This window comes from Eptesicus fuscus, chromosome 21, assembly GCF_027574615.1.
Source record: "Eptesicus fuscus isolate TK198812 chromosome 21, DD_ASM_mEF_20220401, whole genome shotgun sequence".
Lineage (NCBI taxonomy): Eukaryota > Metazoa > Chordata > Mammalia > Chiroptera > Vespertilionidae > Eptesicus > Eptesicus fuscus.
The window spans coordinates 26982104-27008520 of record NC_072493.1 but is presented as its reverse complement, the minus strand read 5'-3'; the positions used below and the strand labels follow the sequence as shown (position 1 = coordinate 27008520).

At 54.7% G+C, this 26417-nt stretch overlaps 1 protein-coding gene and 1 pseudogene across 1 annotated transcript; both read right to left on the bottom strand.

The window, feature by feature from the left end:
* Positions 1–18595, bottom strand: MEAK7 (MTOR associated protein, eak-7 homolog). Its single transcript, XM_008139721.3, has 8 exons — positions 18525–18595; positions 10425–10596; positions 8735–8965; positions 8253–8397; positions 7347–7772; positions 2780–2898; positions 1155–1334; positions 1–664 (listed from the first exon to the last, which is right to left on the bottom strand). The coding sequence occupies exons 2-8, from the start codon at positions 10569–10571 to the stop codon at positions 551–553; spliced, it is 1362 nt and encodes a 453-aa protein (XP_008137943.2). The 5' UTR covers positions 10572–10596; positions 18525–18595; the 3' UTR covers positions 1–550.
* LOC103284736 (ubiquitin domain-containing protein 2-like) lies at positions 17382–26417 on the bottom strand (annotated as a pseudogene).

The window sequence follows — 26417 nt, the reverse complement described above, 5'->3', positions numbered from 1 at the left end:
CAGCTGAGGAGGCAGACGTGGAGCCTCATGGACACCTACTGAAGACCCAGGCTGCTGCTGTCTCCGAAATCTTCAGCCATTTCCCCCATTAATACATAAAAAAGCATCACGATTCCCATCCAAATGCCTGTCCTTTACCCGTCGAAACGGAACGTCAAGGCACTTTAACTGTGACGGACACCTGGTCAGAGGCCAAGTGACCCCTGCAGCGGGCCAAACCCCCACACACAGAACCCACACGCCCATCAAATGCGGATTCCAACAGAGGTCTCACGTGTCTCAGTGTCTTTGCACTTCAGTGAGACAAAATTTACAAAGTGCAGGACTTAAGTTGCCCATTTGACACTCGGGATTTCTGGGAGACACACCCACTCATCAACGTATGGCATCGGAGGGGTGGCTGTGTTCTGAGTCAGCACATCCAGGATACGGCCAGGCAGCTCTCGGTTAAAGCTAAGCACCCACAGGATGGGGAGGAGGTCTGCAGGCTGAGCGCTCTGTCCAGGGGGTCACGCGCGGCTCCAGGACCACCCTCGGTCCAGGCTCCTCCTCACTCCTGGTCAGGGGCTTGCCGAAGCCCATCGCTGTGGCGACTCCGCCCGCTGATCTCCAGCAGGGCCTGGGCCTCAGGGTCCGCATCCAGAATGCTCTTGCCGCTGTTGGCCTTGGGAAAAAGGGAAATGGTGTGTTCGGTGACCAATGATGCGCAGCCCAGAGCCGGAGGTGATGTTTCAGGCTTATTAGCGTGGACCAACAGCCTGCTGTTGCCACGGGAAACGCGGTGGGGGCTCTGGCTCCCTCACTGTGGTCTCCCTGCCCCGGCACGCCATTGCTGGGAGGTGACAAGGGGCCGAGGGCCCAACCATGACTCATTGCAGAACCACAGAACTAGAAGGCACCCCAACCCACCTCATCTTGCAGATGGGGGCCCCTCACACACCCCAGTTCCCACCTTGGGCAGGCCTCGCTTTCCCGGTGGTTCATTCTGCTAATCTGCCCCTCTCAGTGGACCCCAACAGGACTCTGCTGTGCCCCCAATGGCATCCCTCTGGCCAGCAAATTCGGAAAACAAATGTGGAATAAACTGTCTCTAGATGCTTCCATCTAGCAAAAAGGAGTGAAGCTGAGAAAGTGGAGAAACGCCCCACGCTCACCAGCTTGGAGCAGGAGGCGTCTCCAACCGCCCACACCTCCATCTTCTCAAACCGGAAGTCCTCCTGGGCTGACAGCTGAGGGCTGTTGTACGTGGTACACGTGGGCTTGGCCTTGCTGTGTCCTTTCCCGAAGTCGACGTCGATCCACAGCCCAAAGTAGTTATGCTGCCCTCCCATGCCCTGCGAAGGGAAGGCCGTCAGCATCGCCCCAGCCTCCGTGTCGGACCCCGAGCCCACATCAGCCTCAGCCACCAGGCCGAGACGCGGGATGAGAAGTGAAACATACAGACTGGTGCCATTTACACATCCCAGCACAAGTTACTGGGATCATCACTGAGGTGCCCGGACTCCCACCGCATGGCTTTCTCTTGGGGCTACACTGGCTGACAGAGAGGGACAGAAACGCACCGTCAGGGCCCAGAGAACTGCGTGGGAAACCTGCAGCAGGGACACTCGTCCCCCCCAGACCAGGGCACTGCGCTGAGGGTGTAAGTCCCTCACTCTGTGTCACCTACACCGCGGGAAACCAGGAAGCAGGCCCGGGGGTGACACAGGCCCGGGGGGTGACGTAGAGCTGTCCTGCCTCTGCCCCCCACACTGCCGCCTCTAAGCTCGTGGCGATGAGAACAGAACTGCTGCTCCCCTCCCTGATCACGCATCTGGGCGCCACCTCCACCACCTCTTCTCGAGGCCCCGGGGGCCTGGAACTACTTTTGAGCAAGAGACCAAAGCAAGAAAGTGCAGTCGATTCTCAGCGGCTTCTCTCCCTCGGACTGATGATTGGCTATTCCTGGGGACGTACTGGGTGCTGCTCCCGAGACCAAAGCCTTTGCCCTTGTGGCCACCACACTGCCCTTTCTGGGAGGTGTCGGGGTCTTCAGGTGGCCCCGGGCAGGCATGCAGCAAGCCTGGGAAAGAGCGCGGGGGCGCTCTCCATGACCCTGGCTTTGCAAGCACAGGGTGGAGTTTCCCAAAAGGAGCTTTTTGTTAAGCAGAGAGAAAAAATTGGCGAGAGTGCTGGTAAGAGGCACATTTCTCACCCACACTTAGCTGGCCCGCAGGGGCTGGGCTGCTGTGTGTGCATGGGCGCCTGGCCCCTCGCCCACCCCGGCCCTTGGCCTCCACCCTCACTCGCCTCTTCCTGTGGCTGAGTCTCCAGGCTGGAGCCCAGAGCAGACAGGAGGTGCGGCCACCCCACACACCGCTTTGTGAGTCACGGATGACAACTGGCTCCCCCATGGCTCCAGGGAGTCCAGCCCTGGCTGTGCCCCCTCCCCCAGCTCATCCCCCCAGGCACGTGGCAGGGCAGCAAGGCCAGTGACAGGTCTGACACCGACACCATGTCCAGCCACGAAGGCCACGGACCATCTGATTACCAGGAAAACTGGCCAAATCCACCATCGCACACAAGCCACCAAAACACCCCACCCGAGGCTCCAGGGGAAATTCTGTTACACCAGGTAAATTCTGTCCGCCCTGTCACTCATCGCGGCCCTGGCACCGGGCAGAATGAGCGGAACGGGGCACGCGGTGTAAGTGAATGCACACAGCTCCCAGGTTATCAGGACCGACTCCACCGGGATGGACACTCAGGGGGGACGTCCCAGCCCTTCCCCGGTCCTCACCAGTCCGTTTGGGATGGTCTGCTGCCCGTGGTTCAGGTACATGTAGTGGTTGTTGTAGCCCGTGCAGGTGTGCACGGCCATGCTGGGGGAGATGGAGAACAGGAAGCATCTGTTGTCCCCTGAAAGTGACCGGAGCACACATAAGCAGGATCACTGATCTGCCGGCACAGAGAGAGGCAGGGGCTGCAAACAAGCCGCCGCTCAGAGGCAAAGCAGCGAGGCCATCACATGGGTCTTCACACGTGCCCTGAGCTCACACACACACCCCCGGGGCTCAGCCATCATGCAGGCCCCGCCCAAGACAGGGAAGCAGTCGTGGGGACTCTGCCCGTTGCTCATGGGAAGAATGCGACCAAGTCAAAAGGGGCGGGTGCCCTTTAACCTCGGAGCAAGGAGCCTGGCGGTCACTCCAGGTCCTGACCCGGTGTGGGCACAGCCTCCTCCAGTCGGCCCTGGACGCTGTGGAAGGCTGGCCCAGCCTAAAAGAGAGCATTACTCGGTGGGGAGAGGACACCTGCAGACAGCCCGCTGCCCCGCAGGGAGGATGGGGCAGGCAGGGGAAGGTGACCGGCTACCTTCGTCCCAGGGCAGGGCAGGGCATGCTGCCTCTGAGAGCAGGTACCAGTCAAACTGTGGGCATGAACACATCCTGAGTCTCAGAGCCCTCCCTTCCTGGATGCAGTCATTCCAGAAGCACAGTCAGCACATCCAGGGGAGGGGGGGGGAGGCCCACCTTGCTCCCAGGAAGCTCAAGCTCAGGGGCAGCCAAACCAGAGATGCCCCCACAGTTGTGTGAACTTGGCCCAAAGGCCTGCCCCTCCACAGTGACAGTGTGAAAGGCACCTGGTGTCAAAACTAGCCGTACAAGCCCACACAAGGGGCACTTCCTGGTACGCGGGGGTCAGGCAGTTCATGAGACAGAAGGAAGGTCCCGGGAAGTTAATGGAGCACAGACGTGGAGGGCAGACACGAAGGGGGGTTCGAGCCCAGGGGCCTCAAGAAGCAGGAAGGACCGAGTTGGGCAAGCGATGCTCAAGCCTCAACCCAGACAGATCCTCGGGGTGCAGTCAGGATGGTCAGAGTTTCTGGAGGCCGAGCTTCGGGAAGGACATCCTGAGATGGAGACAGCTGCGGGGAGAGCCACACCCTGGAGGAGTCCCCCAACCCCCCGTCCCCCCCCGGGGACAAGACGTGTGGGGAAAAGCAGAAGCCCTTTCCTGTCTGAAGGATGTGTGAGCGCTGGGGAGGGCAGCAAGGGAGATGAGCCTGAAGCAGTCACGGGAGCCAGATGACAGCAGACCTGACTCTAGGCAAAGACTTGAGTCCAGGGGTCCTCAAACTTTTTAAACAGGGGGCCAGTTCACTCAGACCGTTGGAGGGCCGGACTATAGTTTAAAAAAAAACAACCATGAACAAATTCCTATGCACACTGCTAAGTCGGCTGCTAAGCAGGACAGGAAGCGGCGGCAAAAACACCCGGCGGGCCGGATGAATGTCCTCGGCGGGCCGCATGTGGCCCGCGGGGCCGTAGTTTGAGGACCCCTGCTTGAGTCCATGGGCTTGGGTGGCCCAGCAGGTGGGGGCGGTTCTGGAAGCGATGAGCTACCTGGTCGCACCCTGCTGCCCCCAGGCTGGTCACAGCATCACTTTGCCTTGCAATCCTAGGACTGTCTTCCAGCCAACATTTTCTCAGTCTGATGCTGCTCAGCAAAGCGATGGGGCCACGAAGGAGGGGCCCCTCGGCTGCGATGCACCCCACTTTAGTCCATCGGGGGCTGCCCTGGGCAGGGCGGCCACGTGGGGAGGATTCTTCCTAGAACGTGGCGGTAAGGACCCAGGGAGGCAGTAACACCTGCAGAAAGCCACACCGACAGTGAGGCTCCCCCGTCACTCTCGCAGTGACGACACCTGACAACCACCCACGTGACACAGTTTACAAGCCGCTTCCCACACTTCTGGGGGACCGAGGCCCGGGAGACATCGAGCACCCTGCCCAGGACCGGGGCCGGACTCGAGGCTCTGTGCCCAGTCCAAATCCACGGGCCTGTCAACTGCACCACAGGAGACAGAGCAGACGGGAAGCGACCCGTGGCTGTCACTCCAAGTCAAACATCAGAAGTGATGGCTCCCAAGGCGAACGGACAAGAGCGCGCTCTCTGAACCGGACGGGACTCCGGAGCAAGGCTGCCCCCTGCCGGAGGTCCACCCTCATATTTCAGAGCAGAATGAACTCGGGTTGGAGAACCTGGTAATTGCATTTTCCGCCGTTCTTCAGGAAGATTAATGCTGCTCGTTAATAAAACATTAGACCCAGCAGCGCTAACCTGGCGTTAATATTAAAGGAGCTGGAAGAAGCGAACGTTTTATTCCTAATGGTTCTCGGGGCGTGTTTTGTCCATATCCTAAAGCACAGCCTCCACCCACAGGACAGAGCGACTCGTCTTTCCCCGAAGCCTGGAGACGGGGAGGGGGAGGGGGTGCCACTGCCCGTGACACGGACAGGGAAAGGTGGCTGTGCAGAACGGGGCGCTGCCGGCCTGAGACCGCGGTCCCAGAAGAGCTGCCAGGGCCGGCCCTGGGCTGACGTCTGGGAACGTGGGTTTCGGGGGAGTCCCCCCACTCCCAGAACTGATCAGAGAGGCTCCCTGTGCCTGAACTGCTTGCACACACAGTGACTGGGGCTGACCCCCTGCTTTCCTCCTGGGAGTCTGGGACTTGGCTTCATGCCTGGCAGAGGGTGCCCACGTGGCCGGCCCCCAAAATAACCCTGGGCGCCGAGCCCCAACTGAGCTTCCGTGGTGGACGGCACTCCGCACGTGCTGTCACGGCCCGTTGCTGGGGGGAGGGCAGCATGTCCGGGGGGGGAGGCTCCACTGGGAGGGGACGCTGGGAGCTGGTGCCTGGTTGCCCCAGACTTCACCCCAACCTGTTCCCTCTGCTGATCTTGGTCTGCGTCCTCTCACGGAGATACACCGTGGCCGTGAGCGCAGCTCCTCGCCGAGTCCATGGGCGCTGCCAGTGGAACACCGTGTGGGGGTGGTCTTGGGGGCCCCGGACAGTGGGGAAGAGCTGGGAGCAGCACCTGGACTGAAGAGCCAGAACATTCTAAACCCGAGAGAAAATAAAATCCTAGAAATAACAGGATCTCTGGGATAGAGGTACCCGACCTTCATCTCATGAGTCCTTCCACCCCATCCCAGGCACAGGGAGGCCCCGCTGCTAAGGCCTCTGCAGCTGGACGCGGCTCCCCCGCCGGCAGGAGCTCCGCCTAGCGGCTTGCAGCACAACAGAGGACCACAGGGAGTACGGCCCTCGTGGGGCGGGGAAGGCGTCCTGGAGGAGGTGACCCTGGCTGAGTCCCAAACAGGTGGAAGAGGGAGAAAGCAGCATGTGTCACGTCCCGAGATGAGAGGGAGCGTGGCCTGTTCTGGAAGCCGCAGGAAGTTCAGTGGGACCGAGCACGGATCACAAGGGGGGCAGGAGTGGGCCAGGCGAGTGGAGGTAATGGGGTCTGTTAAGAGTTTCCAGGAGACAAGCTGGGACATGGCAAATGGATTGGAGGGCGAGACTAAAAGCAGAGGGCCCGGGAGAAGGCAGCTGCACACGCTGCTGAGAGCGAGAGGAAGAGGAAGAGAAGAGGCGGGAGGGACGCAGCAGAATGGCGGGAAACGGGTGACCGTGTGGTTCAGATGCGCAGTCTCTCCTCCGTCTCCCACATCTCAGGTCCCTGGAACCTCCCTTCCACTCACACAGCTAGGGAGGGTGTTAACCTCGCCCCTCACGGGGCGGGAGCCTGCCCAGAATTCACTTAGCCCATGGGAGTGAGAGCGGGAATGGACCTGCGCTCAGAGCCACGAGGAAAAGCCCTCCACAGCCACTGGCCCCAAGGAATCCTGCTGAGAAAGCAGACTGGGGCAGACGGGCCACGCTCCAGGGGACACACGGCGACACCAAACCCTAGGAAGGCAGTTTCACCCCCGAGTATGCCCAGCAGATTAGCATCTTCAAAATGGCCCTTTAAAAATGCTTATCAGAGCCCTTTTCTTTGAGGAAGGGGGACAATTCTCTAGAGCCATTTAGATCTCGCTACACTCGAGATCCCACAAGATCTTCCCGACTCCAGCAAAATCACAAAACCAAAAACATGGCGGCGGCGGCGGCACAGCAGACACAGGGGCTCCAGGGAAGGAAGAGGTCCCATCTGAAAGAGCTGGCATCTCCCGGGCCCTTATGAGGCATCCGCAGCCCAGCCTCTCCCACCACCTGGACCTGGCACCCTTTAATAACCCTAAAATCCAAGCGAGGACACGTGGCCTGCTTACCCAACCCTGCCATCGGGACCAAAGAGGAAACCCATGAATCGTTTACCCTCCATAAAGCAGCAGCGTGGTTCCCTCTCCTCCCAGACACAGCTGGGCAAACGCCTGGAGGAGCAGCCGGAAGGAACGCTCACCCTTTTCACACCCACACCCTTTGCCGGGGCTCAGGGGTCTGCAGGCCGCAGCCGTCTGACCAGAACTCCTGACGCGCACCCTGCTACCACTGGGCTTCGGTGGCCACGTCTCACCTTGAAACTGAGGCTTGATCTCCCAGGAGCAGGAGGCAAACCCCCCGAACACGTGGCCGTCGTGGTCCTCGAGGAGCAGCAGGCAGGGCCCGCGGTGTGGGACGCGCCCGCAGAGCTGGGCGAAGCTGTGGCCGTGGAGCTCGGACGAGAAGAGCAGGTGCCAGCGGTGCTGCTGCTCCCTGGGCAGGTGGGCGTTGACGTAGATGACCGACAGGAGGTCCAGGACGCTGTCAAACTCCTGCCCCTGGTCAACCTGCCGCTCGGGGACCAGCGTGGCCAGATCGAGGGACCAGGGCAGGCAAAAGCCCCTGTGGATGACCACGCTCAGGAACGTGGCCACCAGGTGGGCCCTGAACACCCAGTCCTCGATCACGGCGGGGTCGCAGTCACAGTCCAGCTGCTCAGGCCCCAGCAGCTTCTTGCCGTCTAGGGAAGGGCAAACAGTATTAGTGGGCGATCACAGGTCCCTAGATCTCCTCACCTCAACCTGCACGGTAAGGATGATAAGGAAATACTATGGCCGAAACCGGTTTGGCTCAGTGGATAGAGCGTCGGCCTGCGGACTGAAAGGTCCCGGGTTCGATTCGGGTCAAGGGCACGTACCTTGGCTGCGGGCACATCCCCAGTGGGAGGTGTGCAGGAGGCAGCTGATCGATGTTTCTCTCTCATCGATGTTTCTAACTCTCTATCCCTCTCCCTTCCTCTCTGTGAAAAATCAATAAAATATATTTTTTAAAAAAAAAGGAAATACTATGAACAGTCATATACCAACCAATTAGACAATCTACAGTCTTCCCAAGGTGGAAGACTCACCCTTTCTGATTCCAAAACGTGACTGCAAGCCTACAGTATCGAGACAGATGGCACCACTCTACGCCACTGAGGCCTCAGCGTGTGCAAACTTGCCTGCAAACTTCACCTCGGAGAGCAGCTGCGCAGCCAGAGCCTGCACCCTGGGCGGGGGGCCGGGAGCTCTCTTCTGCGTCCAGCCTCTCAGCTCCTGCCTGTGGCTCAGCACGTGCACCAGAGAGCCCACGAGGTCCTCTGTGAACTTGAAGGTTACAATTCCACCATTAATGACATTTCTACCAGGACCGGTGACCTACGTCCTATCAGCAAGGGGAAGGTGTTTTATCTCTCTAGTGCCAACTGCAATGGCCACAACGTGGGAAAAGATCACGTAACTGAGGTAGTTATTCACTTTCCTAATGATCCCCTCGGCTGGTCTGGTTGTGCCGAGGCCTTTGTCCCCCAGCTAGATGACCCAGGCTTCCCCAAAGGTGGGCATCTCTCTGACGCTTCCACCAGCGGCTTGATCGCCCCGAGTCCCCCACTTACGGACTCCGAGACCACTGGGATGGCTGCACTGGTCCTCGGGGCCTCCCTACCTTTTGGACTTCGCGTGCCTTCACAGGGCCATCTGTGGCGGAAATCATCTTCAGGATCATGAAGCTCTTCTCCCTGGAACTCCCTTTCAGCAGGTGGGACATGGACACTGTGAACTGCTCCTGGGAGACGCTCTCGCTGGGCCCCTTTGCCGGTCTCATCAGGTCCACTCTCCGCATGCCATCATACAGTCTGGCGACCATCTCCGGGGGAAGCGCTTCCCCGATGTGGCTCTGTGAAGGACCAAGAGGAGAAAGGGCTAGACAGGGTCCACGTTAAACATGGTAACGAGGGCGCCACGGGCAACCACTGCCATGCCGTGGTGCTTCTACCAGCGTGTAGCCTGCCCAGATCCTCACACGCACCATCTCTCCCGCACCGAAGGGCCTCACATCACCAAGGACCCACATGCATAACGTGCCCTGGCTTGTGGCTCGTCATGGCCCTCAGATTCTTCCACAATCTGTTCCCCTCTCTCCAAGCTTTCCCGTCTCCCCATGGCTGGCCATGTCATTCCTACGTCTGGCCATCATCTGCTCTTCACTCCGCTTACAACATCTCCTTCCTCCTACACGGATAGCTGCCATTTGCACGTCTGAATTTATTAACATATGGTGCATATGTCTATTTGTAGCTAATTTGGTCTCCTCTATCTTCGGGACTTCCAAACATAGTAGCTGGCTTTCACTTCTTATCTAAGTTCTGTGTGCTTAACATGCATTTTAAATTAATTTGTATTTCAATTTAAAATCTAGTTCTTAATTAATGTCTTGCCAATAACGTTCTGTAAATGTCGCTTTCCTTTTGACCGACATCAGATCAGATTTGGTCCAGAGATTCAAAATAAACAAACACTTATGATGTTGTCACCCACTCTGCCGTCCAGTCTAGTCTGGTTCTGTCTGCTCCAGCACAGGGGGGTGACCAGGCAGACGGGGGTGATTTTGGTCCAGTGGAGATACTTGTGCACACACATGTGCACACACAGATGCACGCACATACACCACACGGCTGTGACCCACATAACCTCCCTGGCCAGTTTGCTCATCTGTGAGGGGAGCAGGCTGGGGGACCCCGATGCCCATCAGCTCCCCTTCCGCATGCTCTAGAAGAGGAGGCTGCCAGAGCGCCTCACACAGGGCCTTCCCTCCCACGGCCCAGGCACATGAGCCCATGTCGTCTTTGCCGGTGTCTTCCCTCCGTCTGAGCACTCAGACAGGCAGTGAAAGCCCCCAGGGAACAAGGCAAAAAGGTGGGGAAACAGGCATCTAACTCCTTGTCCATGAACCTTGACTTTGAAACATTATTATTTTTTAGGCGTACCATAAAATTCGTAGGACTGCACACACTTAACAAAGCCTAAGGGCGAAAAGAGCATCAAACACGTAACAAGTCCTAAAGGCAAACACTTTACAAATCCTAAAGGCAAAAGGAACCCTTTGCCGTTATTGGGCCTATGACCCCGATAGGTCGAGCGATGGGAAGCGGGGCTGGTCCCTTTGTTCAATCTCATTGGGAATGTGAGAGGAAGGCAGAGCAGAGTAGCTGTGACACATGTACTATCTGACCCTTGACAGAAAAGAAACGTTTTAAAGTTCAGTCTTACAAAAACAGAGCCGATTCTGGCTCGGGGGCCATAGTTTGCGGACTCCCGCTCTGGACTAAGCCTTAACTGATGACTGTGACTCTTGCCTTGAGTGCCTTCAGAGAAAAGGATCTAGGCGAGGCTGAGCTGCTTTTCTCCGATGACAGGGCATCAAACAATCGATCCACCTCCGCCTGCTCCTCAGGAAGAAACTGCGAACAAACACTCTGCTCCGAGCTTCCCCTGTTCCCCATCTTGCCTTCTTGCTGGCAGGATTCTCTGCAGAAGAAGGTACTAAGTTAGAGAGAAAAATCAAAATGCCGTAACCATCGAAAATAAACGTTGACAAGTATACGATCAAGTTAATAAACGTTGACTTAGCTGTGAAATGCGGCTAAAACGCATCAGAGCCAGGTCATGTTGTTTCGATGAGGTGGAACTTGATAGCCAATATAAATAAGTATGAAAACCCAATCCTGATTCCTATGATCTCTGAGAACATGTCCATCATTGCCAGTTTAGAGTTCTCTATTTGAAAACACAGTTCTCAAGTTAATGTAACTAAAATGTAGAAAAAACACCAGTATTTTAATTTAAATATATATATATATATATTTTTTAATCTGAGTTTAAAACTTTAAAAACCTGTTGTCTGGATGATCACATGTATTCGAATACAATCAGCACCTTGAAACTATCATGGGCAAAGGGAACAGGCTATGTGACAAGTTCTCTGTGATCGTGGCTCTGCCTCTCACTGGCTCTGTAGCCTTGGGCAAACTACTGAAACTCTGTGGCTCAGCGGTTAAAGCATCGGTCTGCCCATCAAGGGTTGCAGGTTCGATTCCCAGTCAAGGGCACCCCCCCCACACATCGGGGTGCGTGCAAGAGGCAACTAATCAATGTGTCTCCTCACATTGGTGTTCCCTTCTCTTTCTCCCCTCCCCTCTCTCTCCCTCCCACTCTCCCTCCCGCTCTCTTTCCCACTCTTTCTAAAAATCTAAAGATCAATGGATGGGGGGGATTTCCTTGGGTGAAGATTAACAAAAATAATCCTAATATATATATAAATAGCTAGGTGGGGTCACGAACGAACGGGCGACGGGTCACCATGAAGTGCATGGAGCACCTCTCGGTCCCCCCTCTCCCCCAGCCCCCGAGCTGCTCATCATGAGGGGGAGCTGGCGGCAGGGCGGGACTGGGGACTGTTGAGCGGGTGGGGTGGCCATGAACTTAGTGGAGCAGTCACCCAGGCGGCATCGAGTTTTTCGAAGCAGTCGCAGGGTGGGGGAGTTTCGTGGAGCAGTGGCGGGGCGGGGGGAGCCCGCAGAGCAGTCGAGGGGCCGAAAGCATCACGGAGCATCCTGGGGTGGGGAGCTTCACGTAGCGTCGCATGGTGGCAGAGGCTGTGCACCGGAGGCCAGGCTAGGCCTAGGGACCCTAACCGTGCACAATTTTGTATACACTGGGCCTCTAGTAATAAATCACAGCCGTACCTCAGAGATTATTTTGGTAATTAAATTATCCAGCCAATGAGCTCAGGAGTTTGCACAGACTAGTACCCAAAAGCAGGTGACCTTTGTTCATTATCATAGACCTCGTTACAGATCCATGGATTCAAAGAGAAAAGCACAGTCAGATGAAAAAAAATCTCTTAAGGGGCAAGTGCTGCGACTTCTTAATTCTTATCCTAAACTTAATCTGGAAACTCGCTTTGGTGAAATTGCTGGAGAGACAAGCACTCCATAAACTGCAAGGGTCCAACTATCTCCCACCAGGACATCGAGGGAGGGGCAGCTATCTCAGAGGGCGCGGAGTGTGCGTAACAGGCCCCTCAGGTCCCGGCTGTTCCAAACCTCAAGGGGAAATGGAGGACAGTTGGGATCTTTTCTTTTTATTGAGGCGAGACTCGCTTAACATAAAACTCACCCTTTTAAGGATACAGCTCAGGGCATTTAGTACATTCCCAATAGTGTACCCCACCACCTCTCTATGGTTCCACAGCATTTCCATGGTGCCCCAAGGAAACTAGTCACTCCCCATTCCTCCTCCCCCAGACCCTGGCAGCCTCTAACTGCTCACCTCTCCATGGGACCGGCCTACACTGGACTTCTCATGTACATGGGATCACACATGTGTCCTTTTGTGACTGGCTTCTTTCACTCAACAGAATGTTTTCGAGGCTCATCCTGTTACAGTGCGTGTCAGCACTTCCTTTTCATGGCTGAGTAATACTCCAGTGTGTGGAGATAGCACATTTGGCCCTGGCCGGTGTGGCTCAGTGGATAGAGCGTCGGCCTGCGGACTCAAAGGTCCCGGGTTCGATTCCGGTCAAGGGCATGTACCTTGGTTGCGGGCACATCCCCAGTAGGGGGTGTGCAGGAGGCAGCTGATCGATGTTTCTCTCTCATCGATGTTTCTAACTCTCTATCCCTCTCTCTTCCTCTCTGAAAAATCAATAAAATATATATATTTTAAAAAAAAAATTAAAAAAAAAAAAAAAGAGATAGCACATTTGGTTTATCCACTCATCTGTTGATGGACATTTAGGCTATTTCCTCCTTTTGGGTATTGTACACGCATGTTCACAGCAGTGATATTCACAAGTACTTGTTTGAGTCCCTGCTTTCAAGTTTTGGGGGAACAGACTTTGGAGTGGAATTGCTGCTGGGTCCTGTGGTAATCTGATGTTCCACTTTTGAAGAACCACCAAACTGCTTTCCATTTTCCGTTCCCAGCAGCAAAGCGCAAGTGTTCCGATTTCACTGTATCCTCTCCAACTTTCTTGCTGTTTTTCCCATCATTTTTTTTAATCACTGCCATCCTGGCAGGGGCGCCATAGGCCCGAACAGGAAGGCTCCAGCAGAGGCACCGAGAGGGACTATAGAGCACTAGCAAACGCAGGCTGCAAATGAGGCCTTAGCAACCAGTGTAGGGCTGTCACTCACGGGCCACTGATCTAAATACTTCCACTCCTCAAGTTTCCCAGCAGCATGAGAGCCAAGAAGGAAACCGGCGCCCTGGCTCAAGGCCAGCCTGCATGCGGCTTTACTATCTCTAACCACAGGGGGGCAGCACCAGCTGGCCCCTAGCCCCCTCCAGGGGCACAATTCAAGCAGTCACGCCAAGACTAGCCCATCCTCTTCAATTATTCTAAGAGCCCCAAGAAATAACCTGACCACTTAAGACTGGATTAGGAGATGAGCCATCATCATGGTGTTTAAATACCACCGATTCCAGCAGAGAGTGGGAAAGAGCGCAAAGCAAAGGGAGAAGCAGGGCAGAAACACCTCTGATTCTGAGGTTAATTTCCTACATCCTGCGTGCTGTAGGCTTCAGGAAACATTCTGAGGCAAGGCCCAGGAGAAACCACAGTGGAAAGTATGTCGATAACCCCCTAAAAGACGAGCAAGAAGCTGCATTTCCAAGCTGCTGCAGGGAGGCAGTGTGGGGGGTCTTGGTAAGGGCGTGTGAGGGGGCTTGGGGTGGCGTTGGGGCTGCCTCCTTGGAAGGTTCGGAGAAGGCAGGGTTCAGTCTGGACTGGGTGTAAATCAGTGACTGGGTGTCTTCATTTTTAACAAAGATGCAGGGAGAAGAGAAAGGGGCTACAGTTAGCATTAGGAAGGATGCCGCACTGCTGAGTTTACCAGGAGAGGGGGGGAGGGGTATCTGGGGAGCATGCACCGTGATCTTATCTTTGTCTGTACAGCCTGGTCCTGCTTTTGCGTTGTTCTGTCACAGCTTTACATACACTGAGTGGCCAGATTATTATGATCTCTGAACGCATAATAATCTGGCCACTCAGTGTGTGTGTGTGTGTGTGTGTGTGTGTGTGTGTGTGTTTATTTATTTATTTATTAGAGGCCCGGTGCATGAATTCGTGCATGGGTGGGGTCCGGCCAGCCTGGCCAGGGGGAGGGGACATGGGTGGTTGGCTGGCCTGCCTGCTGGTTGAACTCCTGGTCGAGGGAACAATTTGCATATTAGCCTTTTATTATATAGGATATACACTGAATGGCCAGATTATTATGCATTCAGAGATCATAATAATCTGGTCACTCAGTGTATATCACTGGTAAATCATGACAGTCAAAAGTATTTTTAGATTCATACTCCCCAACACACACACACAGCACAACCAAGTAATTCAAGTCACTCAAAATCTGTGTCGATTTATCAGGCCACCAGAAGTTTTGTCACACGACTCTCCCTGCGTCCTATCTTGTTCTTATACTGAAATCCTGAAAGTGGTAAACGTACAAAAATGCACCCCAGTGAATTCATCTCATCCTCAGATGGATGGGTCTTCATAGAAAAGAGCTCACTTTTTCCTTCCTCTAGAAAACCTCACGGCTGTGACATGAGAAAGCCATGACTCAGCTAAATTCTGGAAGAGATGAAGAGCTTCCTGGCACCTGGGAGGGGAAGGCTTTTGAGACGTTGGCACAGCTTCATATCAAAGCTGATCCCTCCAGGCTGCGCCCACCCAGGCAGGCTCCCACGGCCAGCCTCACAGATGTGTGAGGTCCGCGCGGGCACCAGGTCCTTCCTGCCCCTCGCCTGGCTCGGAGGGCCCTCCCTGTCCACCTTGCACACCTCCCCATCGCACTCAGCCTTCGGGTTCCGAGACCACCCGGCATCTGTGACTTTCCTAGAACTGACTGTTGCCTTAACTGAAATGGAGACAGGCCATGCTTGCTCATCTGCTTGCCCCTCACTGCCCCCCACCTCCAGCGCCCAGGTTCATGCCTAATTGGTTGGCTAGAATTTGAGTCACAAAAGAGACTCTGCCCCACAGCCACCTGCCCAGCACCTAGGCCAACCTGGCGCATGCAGGCATGGGGACGTCATGTCCAATGACTGTCATTCCTTTGCTGGCCTCTCAGGTGGACCAAGCCATTCTACCCGCTCCTTGTGGGCTCCCAGGTGTGAACCCCGAAGGCTAGCCTGGCTGAGGTCCTGAGAAGGCCCAAGCACCCCATGTTCAGCTCCTATGGGACTCACTCCCAGGGGCCCACAGAACTCAGGAGCTCCCTGGATCGGTGCTCTCTCTACTATTCACAACTGGATGGCTCCAGGGTGCCTCATCTCTGTACCCCACGGCCCGTCAGGCCTAGACCACGGCCGGGACTCAGCACATACAAGGAAGCGATTCGTCCCAGCCTGAAGAACAACACAAGCCCAGAAGCCACCAGGGAGAGCTCACAGCAAGGCCAGGATCTCGAGATGACGCCACCTCCGGCTTCTTAAGACATCGAAGTGCCACACCTCAGGTTCCCGGAATCCTGAGCAGGCTCCCTCCCTGCTCAAAACCAAGGATTTGCTCTACTAGGGGACACCAGCCTCAGTAAGGGGTTTCTCACCCGCTGCCCTACTGACTGGGGCGTATAGGCCACCCACTTTTAAATGCCACTCCTCGGAAGTTTGTAGTGTACCCAGGGGTTGTGCCACTAAGGGGCCACAGGTCCCGCCTCCTGCAGGACACTTCCTGACGTCAGCAAATGATTCTATTCCTTCAATAAACAGCTCAGCATCTCCCGGGCTGGGCTGTCCGAGAGAGCAGGTGACGAGAGAAGCCTCAGGCAGGCCTGGGCCTGCAGGAACTCCCGTTTAACAGGGAGAGGCAGACAAGTGCTGCAGGGTCAGTGGGGATCAGGGTGAGAACACACGCTCTGGCTGGGTCTTCAGGCACCCACAGGAGGCTCACCTGGGAAGTGGGGACAGTGAGCACAAAGGTGTGGGGTGAACCCCGGGATTAGTGAGGTGAGGCCTGGTGGGGGGAAGGTACCTGAAGGGACTACAGAACAAGGGACTTCCGTCTGCTCCTCACTTCCAGCCCTCCCACCTCCTCCTCTGTCCCACTGGAAACAGGTTCCTCCACTGTGTGAAAACAAATCAGGATGGAGCAGCCAGGCCAGCCTCGCCCGGTGCCCGGCCAGCCTTGCCCAGCGCCCAAACACTGTGAGAGAGGAAAGGCTGGGCGAGCAGCCCAGGCAGGGCAATGCAGAGGAGAGGTGCGGGCCATCAGCTTGGGGGTGGGCACAGGGCAGCGCCCCGTTGGAGACACAGGATAGGCCCTGAGGCAACAGTAAAAAAGGAGTGCGTGTGTAGCAGCCGCAAATAGGAGCTTCAGGCCTATGGGAGGAGGGGCAGCTCCTAACACCATGCCCTCCCCCTGCCCCGCCATTCCTAGCCTGCAGGCACTGGAGAAGGGACGCATCTCAAAACACCTCTTTTTAAAGAGCTCCTGCAAGGCCAGAGGCAGGAATGGTACAAAGTGTCCCCGGTTCATCCACCCCAGCCTCGATCGATCGCTGTGAACATGCCAGAAATCTCTAGTCAGTTTTGGGAAGGACATGAAGGCCTTCTAGCGTCCTTACGTCTCCCCAAATGCAAGTTCCTGGGCTTTCTTCCAGTCCCAGCAATGGCTCTCACAGGGCACTGTCCCAGGTGCACCTCGCCATGCGGCACCGACTCTTTCCTGGCAAGTTGTGCACACAGCCAGCCTCCGCTGGCCTGCGTCTCCTGTAGGTCCCTATACCACGTTCTCTTTCAGGAGGACGCACCGCAACGTTACTCCAAGATTGCTCACCCCGTTAGTCCTCAGCTGGGGGTGGTTTTGTCCTCCAAGGCAGCGGTCGCCGACCTTTCGGACCTCACGGACCGCGCACCACCGGGTGGCGACCGCTGCTCTAGGGGACATGTGGCAAGTTGACTTTTGGTTGTCACAACTGCGAAGGGGGTCACTGCTGGCATCAGGGGTGCTGCTGCTAAGTATCCAACAGTGCACAGGAGGCCCACCTCCCCCCCACCCCCACAAAAAATGCCCTGGCCCTAAATGTCAGAAGGCAGAGGGTGGGGAATCCTGGCTTCCAAGGACGGGGGGCCACGGGGCAGGGCAGGGGAGTCCACACAGAACTGCACCGAATCGTACCCTAGAACACTGGCCCCAGCGCAGGGCGCCAGGCTCTGAGGTGACGGTGTAACAAGGACGGGCACCTCTGAGTTCAAGTTCAACACTTGTTGGTTGTATGACGGGGCAAGTTACTAGGCCTTTTCGAACCTTAGTAAAATGGCGGAAGTGCCACCAACGCTGTAATGAGGTGAAAAGGGTTAAGCGAGGTACCATAGGCCATTAATTCTGCTTTCTGGAGCCAGAGACAGACACAGACGAGCCCACAAGGGAAGACTGAGTTCTTGCCTTGAAACAAGAGAAACAGCCTGGAAGAAAACTCCCTCCGTGCAGGGGAGGGAGCAGGGGAGGGAGCGGGAGCCCTTGTCTGCTGAGTGGGCGGGCGTCCTAGGAGAGCTCAGTCAAGCCCTCAGAACCTCTCCAACTGGCTCCTGTTTGGGGATGCTCTCCACCCGGGCTTGTCAATCTCTAACCCCCGACCTCAAGGGGCCACGGTCCCGAGACTGGTGACCTGACCCTCAAGTACCCCCTTTCTGGGAAGACTCCAACTGCCTCATCGGGACAGAAGCACTTCAAGCCCTGCTTATGTCCCAGAACCAGCAGCCCTTCTGCACAAGGTCAGCTTGGACCTGAGCCAGCCTTCAGGTTGCGCAGTCCCTCTGGCCGGGAAGGTGAACTGTCCTGCAAAGGCTGGCTTCCGCCCTCCAGAGAGCCCCACTGACTCATCTGCAGGTGTCAGCATACCGTGCTTTCTTTCCCTCTCCTCCCCTCTGCCCTGAATTTGGTGATCAGACTCAACTAACCTGGGGAAAAGCTAGTAGGTTGTGATCAGAAAGCAAGAAGGAAGGTCCCCCTTCTCCTCCACTCCCCCCCTCCCCTCCCCGCCCCACAGTCCACCTTAACCTCCCACAGATGTTCCCCTGTCCCTCCCATGTCCATACTAGTTTTATTGCTCGCCCTTCCAGACCGCTGGCCTCGGCCCTGGCGATGGCACCAGCTGGGACACTTTTATCTCCAGCAAACGAAAGGCTGAAGGTGCGGGGTGATGTTGTGCTCTGACAGACCACACGGAGACCCTCCATCCCCCAATGCTGCCCCCCCCCCCCATCGCCCCTAACCTTCCCCGACCTAGGGCCCGTGGCAGGCAGGTGCAGGCCCCAGGCGACTCGGGGTACCTTCGCTCCCAGGACCAGGGTCATTGCCCCTGATCGCTGCCCCCCGCCTCCAGGCCACAGAGCCAGCGCCTCTTTTCTCAGCTCACCTCCGCCCTCCATCATCACGGAACTAAACTCACCTTCCCAGCTTCGAAAACTGGACTCGCCTTCCGGTCCGGCTGTTCAAGGATTTTTCCCCCTGGAGCGGCCAGCCCTGTTGCCAGGCGACGGCGCTGACGGGCGTCTATCTGCCGCAATGGCAGAAGTGGAGGCTGAGGGGGCGGAGTCCTATAAAGGAGTCAGCCAATGGCGATGCATATCATGGGGAATGGGCTGGCCTTGGCGGGTAAGGGCGGGGCTACAGACTGGGCGGGGGCCGGGATGTAGGCGGCTGCAGGCAGGAAGTTGCTGGGGGGAATGGAGGGAGTTGTGGTAGTGCAGCTGGAGTAGGAACTGGGAAAGAGAGAAGCTGGTCACTCAGGGGAGAATCCAGGGAAGCCAACCTGGGGAGGAATCGGGTGTCTAGGCTGGAGTAGAAAATAGTAGCTGGGCTGTGGGAAAAGCAGGGGTGTGGCTGGGAAGGGGGTGTGGCTGGAAATGAGAATGTAGATGAGAAACGGACTGTGCATGGGGTTGAAGATAACCTAGGGCAGTGGTCTGCAAACTCATTAGTCAACAGAGCCAAATATCAACAGTACAACGATTGAAATTTCTTTTGAGAGCCAAATTTTTTAAACGTAAACTTCTTCTAACGCCACTTCTTCAAAATAGACTCGCCCAGGCCGTGGTATTTTGTGGAAGAGCCACACTCAGGGGGCCAAAGAGCCGCATGTGGCTCACAAGCTGGGGTTTGCTGACCACGGACCTAGGAGAAGAGAGGCCTAAAATGGAGACATAGTGAAAAGAAAAGAGGCAGGTAACCCAGCTGTGGGACCCTTTACTGCTAGGCCCCCTGGATTAAGACCCAGGCCACTCTCCTCTGACACCTCTCACTCCTCACCACTGGTTCTGGGCCAGGAGCCCTCTCCCACCTGAAGAGAGCACAAACCCCTAACCAGAGCTGGGGCTCCGCAGGCCACCCCTTACCTCCCCCAGGTATGACAGGCCAGTAAGCCAGGACACGTGGAAGAGGGAAACATAGCTGAATAAACTGGCAGACCCATTTACAGCAGATACAGAAGGCCACCTCCCTAGAGATAACATCTGGGCTCAGTTCTATTTCAGCTCCAGGCCCAGAAAAGCAGCAAAACCAGGTGGATGAAGCCAGGGTCAGCTGCAATGGCTAACGACTCCCTGCCCTGACACTGACCCAACAGTGGAGACCACCGCCCTGAAGGAGCACACCTAGAAAACTGATGAATAACCGGCTGAAACCCTCCCATGAGACCTCCCCTAAAATTCCCGCCTGCAAAAGAGATCAAAGCCTCAGGACAAAGGACTCGGTTTGGGGGGTTGGGGGGTCCTCCCTCTGGCCCATCCTCTTCCCTCATAGACACGCATCTCCTAAACTCTAAGGGACCCCACAGACTTGCAACCAGAGGAGCAATGGGCAGCGGCAGCCATCCTAGGCTAACCCCTTGTCTCCAGGGCCCCCTCTCTCTGACTTCCTAGTGAGCTAAAGCAGCCCCGCCTAGGCTCACTTGTTTTATTGTCCCCAGCTTTAATAAAGGCGCCCCCATAGTCACTTGGACTCATGTTGTGAAATTTTGCATACACGAAGTCAAAAACACACACACTCCCAGCTCAGGGCCAGGTCCCCTGTCCGGTTAACACTGGTAGCTAAGTCCTGCCTGTGTTCTTCCCTTTCAGCCCTTCCCAGGAGCATTCAAATGTGCTTCAGTCTCTCCAGTCTTGCTAAGTACATTTTCCTTGAGCCCCATGCCCTTCTCCAGCTAGTACCCACCCTGCCTTCACTCCAAAATGTCTCCAGACTGTTGTCCCCATTTCTTCACCTTTCATTCAGTTCCCAAACCACTGAAACCTGGCCCCAGGGGCCCTGTCACTAAATCCCTGTCACGTATGCACTTTCAGCCCCGACATGCAGGTGTTATTCCTGCCTCCCTATCCAAGCTCTCTTTCCTGGGCCTCCAGGCCTCTCAGTTCCTGGCTTTCCTCCCCTCTCCCTGTAGGTTTTCACTTAGTCTTTCCTGGATCCTGCTCTACTGGACTTCCTCATGATGCCCCCTAGGGCCACCTCGTCTTCTCATCCCGCACGTCCTCCTGAGATAACGTCCTTCCTCGTGACTTCAATCCCCACCTCTCCACAGTGCTGGACCCGAACCTGCACATCCAGCTCGTCTTAGAGCCTGTCCTATCCAGGTGTTTATCCAGCATCTCCACAAGGCTGCACATCAAATTCAGCCCAGCTGAACCCAGACGCAGCCCCTGCCCTCCTGTTTACCTCCTTCCAGGGCCACGTCGGAGACCGGGGACCATCCTGGATGTCTCCTTTCCACCCCACCCCCATGTTCCATTACTGACTAAATCTGTTTTACCTCCAAGATACGTCCTGCATCCATCCACTCCCCATCATCCATTCGGCTAGACCTAGACCGAAGTAGCAGCCTTCTTCCTGGCATCTTTGCCTCCTGCAGCCCATCCCTGCACTAAACCCACAAAGACTTGTCCTGCCCCCCCTAGACTGAGAGAGCACCACAGCATCCCTGGGGCCATTCATCAGGCCGAAACGGCAGACACTGGCAAAGCCGGCTGCCAAGTTCACAGGAACAGCATTTCCCAAGGACACCCAGCTGAAGCTGTAGTGTTATGACAATCCCCCTTTTAAAGGAGGGACTCGTTTACTCACAAAGAACTTGGAACTCTAAAATCCTAGATCAGCAGAAACTTTGCTGTTTGAGATTCCCAGGAAGAATGGAACTCCCAGCTCCCTCCTCGAGTATGTACATCACTTTGTCAGGAAAGAGCCTGGGCCTGGCTGGTGTGGCTCAGTGGATTGAGCGCCATCCTGTGCACCAAGAGGTCACCCGTTGATTCCCAGGTGGGGCCCAGGACCAGGCATTGGGCTCAGTCCCCAACAGGGGGCATGCAGGAGGCAGCCAAGTGATGTTTCTCTCTCATCCATGCTCTATCTCCCTCTCCATTCCGGGAGCAGAAAAGGGGTGTAGGTAACAAGGAAATCTGAATAAATTGTGGACTTTAGTCAATACTAATGTAGAACTAAGGATTCAGTAATTGCAGCAAATGTACCATCATAATGTGAGCCATTCACCCTATGGGACACTGGGTGCAGGGCTTATGGGAACTGTGTACCATCTTTAAAAGTTTTCTGCAATTCTAACATTTTTCTGAAAATAAAGTTTATTTAAACAAAATGTGTTCTTCCAGCAACTATTGGCAAAGATAGATTGACACGTGGCTAATACTACTGAATGTGCATATGCCAAGAATGTCAATTTCAACAAAGCAATTGATAAATGTGCAGTTAAGGCTCCAAGCAGAAACCATTATGTTATTTATTACTAGAGGCCCGGTTTTTATTAGGGGCAATTCGTGCAACTGGGGCGGGGGGGCGTGCGAGGGGGCCCCTCAGCCTGGATTGAGAGAGGGCGCAGGCCAGGCTGAGGGACCCCACCAGTGCACAATCGGGGCCGGGGAGGGATGCGGGAGGTTGGCCAGCCGGGGAGGGACCGTAGGAGGGCTCCAGTGTGTGTCCAGCCCATCTCACTCAGTCCCGATCGGCCAGACGCCAGCAGCAAGCTAACCTACTCGTCAGAGTGTCTGCCCCCCTGGTGGTCAGTGCAAGTCATAGCGAGCGGTTGAACGGCCTTAGCATATCATTAGCATATTACACTTTGATTAGTTGAATGACTGACCAGACAACTGGACACTTAGCATATTAGGCTTTTATTACATAGGACTACTAATGAATTATATTACCGTACTTTCCAGCATATAAGACGACCTTTAAACCCAGGAAAATCTTCTCAAAAGTTGGGGGTCTTATACGCCAGAAAATACAGTATTTACAATTTAGAATTAAAGTGAGTTATTGCCAAATGATGGGTGGGTTACCGTATTTTCCGGCATATAAGACCCCCGACTTTTGAGAAGATTTTCCTGGGTTAAAAGGTCGTCTTATACGCTGGAAAATACGGTACTAATGAATAATGTTTCTGGATCTCAGACCATTCACACTCAGTGATTCACTGGAAGGATTTAGGGACTCAGCATATAGTTGACCTCATGGCTAATTTTATTACCATGAAAGTGTAGAATCAGCAAAGGAAAAAGAAAAGACACTGGTGGCATTTGGGGATGCCACACCCAGGCTCCCCTCCGTGAAGGATCACACAAAGGATCCTCTTCCCCCAGCAATGAAAATGCAATAACGTGTGCAGTTTTTCTGCCCAGCAAAGCCCGTTTTTCTCAGTGACCAGGTTTTTATTAGGGGCTGGTCACACAGGCACCCTGGGTCTGCCTGGCAGGTTCCCAAATTCCAGACTCCCAACAGGAAAGCAGGTGTTGTGTATAAGCCATATTGTTTGTGCCAGCAGCCCAGGTACAGTGAACCCCCTTCTCCTTAGGGAATGCAGGGAATAGTTCAAGTGCCAAGTTCCCGAGGTCAGCCCTGGGCCAGCCCTGGAAGCTGACCTTCCTAAAGATGGTAGTCTCAGACTCGCTACGGTAACTCTTCCACACACTACAGGGTACCCCTCCAAAACGTATACACACAATGTCTGTAGGTTCTATTACATTTTGAAAATGAAGTGTATCTTAATAAACACTGCCTTTATAATTATTCAAAGTGTGTATATATTTTTTGGGTTGTCCTGTATAAAGGTATTAGTTTTTTTCCCTTTCTTAAAAACAACATTAAAAATGTATTTATAAATTATTAACCCATTATATTCCCCCTTTTTCTACTGTATTATTTTAATTTTATAGGTTTTTACTAAAACAATGAAATATACAAAACTCTATAAAAGCACATTTTTAGCCCTAGCCAGTTTGTCTCAGTGGATAGGCCGTCAGCCTCCGGACTGAAGGGTCCCGTGTTCAATTCCGGTCAAGGGCACATGCCCAGGTTGTGGGCTTGATCCCCAGTAGGGTGCGTGCAAGAGGCAGCCAATCGATGATTCTCTCCATCATTGATGTTTCTATCTCTCTCCTTCTTCCTTCCTCCCTGAAATCAATACAAATATTTTTTTTTTTTAAAGAAAAAACATCCTGGGGAAGTCCTGGGTTTTTTATCTAGTGACAAGAGGGGGCTGCCTCCCCCTCCCAGTAGGTTCAAGGGGCCACAGGAAATGAAGCTGATGTCATGATCACACCACACGAAGCCGTCTTGGGCCAGTGACAGCAGGATGGGTCTCTAGCCCTAGGTGAAGGTGCAGATAGACACCAGCTGTGATGAGGAATCCTGTATTTGCTTAACATCATCCTGCACCTTGATTAGGAGCCACTGCAGGGCAGGAAATGGGCCTTTGCCATTTCCCAGCCCTGGTGTTCCTGACCCTGCCTTTTAGTTTGTTTTGTGGGGACTGGTCACAGGTAATACAGCTGTGTGCCCACAAGGTGGCACTCATGATCACTGCAAAATACTGTGCTAGAGCCATGGTTGTTAAAACACAAATTTTAGAAGTTTTAGATGTACAAGACTGAGAATCTGATACAGAGGGTTCCTGCGTAGCCCACCCCCAGATCCCCCTATGACTAACGTCTTATGTTGGTATGATACACTTGTCCCCATTAATGAGCCAATCCCTTATGTTTATTTACTTCTGTGATTACTTGATTTTTATTTAAAAACACACACACCTGTACTCACAAGGTGCTTAATGCTGTTCTTCATGGGTGCAATGTTCTACTTCGAGTCCAAATCATTTAATACAGCCACTACATAGTTGCTGGGGGTCTTCATACACATGGCTATTTCTGAACTGCCCCTCAAATTAGAAAGCATAATTGCATGAGACTCAAAGGCTAGCTCTTTGTGTTTCATTAATTGTTTTTGTTGCTCTCCATCACAGATGGAATGGGATTTTTCACTGGTTTCCTCAGGATGAAATCACGACACGGAATTCAGAGCAGTGAAACGAAACCTCACACCACAGAGTAGGAAACAGCCATAAAGGAGCGGAGGGAGCTGGGGACCAGCCCATAGGACCAGCTCAGTTCTCCCCTGGTGCCGGCTGTGCCAAGGGTGGCGCACTGTAACCCGTACAGCACAGCCCCTTGGGATCTTCAGCTCTTCCAGCTCCGTTTTGTCAGTGAGAGGTGGGCCAGGAAAGAAGCGCCGCCGACTCCTCGGTTCCACTCCCTCTGCTGCGCGCAGCCGCCTCCTCGCGGGGTACAGCGCCTGTGCTGCGGACCACATGTTTGAGGTGTTCCCCAGCGGCAAGGCACGAGCAGGGCTGACATTCACATCCAGAAGTGGGGGGTGGCTCAGGAGCATCCAGTCTCTGCCGCTCTTTCCCTCTATCATGGTGATGGTGGTGCCAGGCGATGGACGGGACGCGGGCGTCCGTTTCCCAGTTCATCACAGCACCTTGTGGGGATGTTATGGCTGCACCATCCATGATTGCTTGTGCCAGTTCATGACCATTGCTCTCAAAAGCATGTGCTGCAGCCTTCAGGGCATCGCCAAATCTCTTTACGGCCTTCAGAAGCTGGTACAGTATCCCCAAATCCGTCCCTCTTGCCGCATCGCTGTCCATGTGTCACGCGATAATCACTTTTCCGTTTGGGTTTCTCCTTCTTCAAAGACTGGTTGTGACCTGAAGCAACTTGACCAAGTTTGTTACCCGACGGGAGTGGCCCAGAGCAGGTCTGCCTCAGGCCAGCTATCGTACGTGGGTTCTTGACGTCATGCAGGAAAGATTTCACAATGGGAGTCCGGGTGATCTGAAGCACGTTTATTAAAGCTGGGGACAGTGAGACAGAGGACGGACCTGGGGTAGAAGAAGCAACAGGAGAGAGCCTGGGCGGGGCTCTGCTATGGCTCCCTGGAAACGTCAGAGGAGAGCAGTGAGCCAGGGTGGGCTGCATTAGCTCCCCGGGAAGTCAGAGAAAAGGGAGACAGATCATGGGGTGAGCCTGGGAAGAGCTGCTGCTGCCCACTGCTCCCCTGGATGCAAGTCTTGTGGGGACCCTCAGAGTTGAGGAGGAAGTAAACATTCGTGCCCGAGAAGGCACAGGGCGTGCTCCAGAGCGAGCCTGCACCCGGTCACGGTGTGAGGGTTGTTATCTTTCTTCTGTGGGCGAGAATCTTATGGAGGGGGTTGAGGAGAATGTTCATCGGCTTCCCAGGTGTGTTTTCAACATGCCGATGCATCGAAATGAGCATGGGATTCTTCTTTGTCAACTTCACTGTTTCACTTTTACCTGGAGTCCGTGTGGCTTTAATGGGGGGTTTTGGTATTTGGCCCCCTGACTTCATCCGCCCTTGGGTTTGGCTGACACCAGTGGCCCTCGTGGGGTCTCTGTTCTCTGCCGCCCCGACCAGGGTGACTTAAGCTGTTTATTCTCTGGTTGGGGAGGAGGGTGTAAACCATTTGCTCTCAAGTGTCCTCGGTTAAAGAATCTAAGGTCTGGGACTCCCTGGCTGGCGTAAGTTGTTCAAACTGTCTGGCCTTGTTTGATGATCTTGTCTCCGTTTCCTCATTCCACTTGCCCGGGAACTTGCCTAGCTTCTTACTATCCTGCCTCAAAATGACCAGGGGGGCATGCCGCAACTCCAGGTGGGATTCCTTGAGAAGGACGTCACTTATAGGACTCCGTCTGGAGACGAACAGCTGGAGTTGAGGCATTGCTCCCTCCACAGGTCTGTGAGGGGAGGGCTTCTGGTTGGTAGTTGCCCCAAATGCCGCCCCATCACCGACCAGGACTGTGCCTTGAAGACTTGTGTCCACGAGGGAAGACTTGTGTCCACGAGGGAAGACTTGTGTCCACGAGGGAAGACTTGTGTCCACGAAGGAAGACTTGTGTCCACGAGGGAAGACTTGTGTCCACGAGGGAAGACTGCCTAGAAAAGCGATCCTACCTATGTCTCGTTGCCGTGTCTCCTTGGCCAT

Bases quoted from the DNA above. Each gene is read 5' to 3' on its own strand.
- MEAK7 (XM_008139721.3), bottom strand. From the start codon at position 10,571: ATGGGGAACAGGGGAAGCTCGGAGCAGAGTGTTTGTTCGCAGTTTCTT. The intron at 1,335-2,779 runs GTGAGGACCGGG...TTCCCTTCGCAG, and splicing joins AGACCATCCCAAACGGACTG to GGCATGGGAGGGCAGCATAA. The intron at 665-1,154 runs GTGAGCGTGGGG...CTTTTTCCCAAG, and splicing joins ACGCCTCCTGCTCCAAGCTG to GCCAACAGCGGCAAGAGCAT.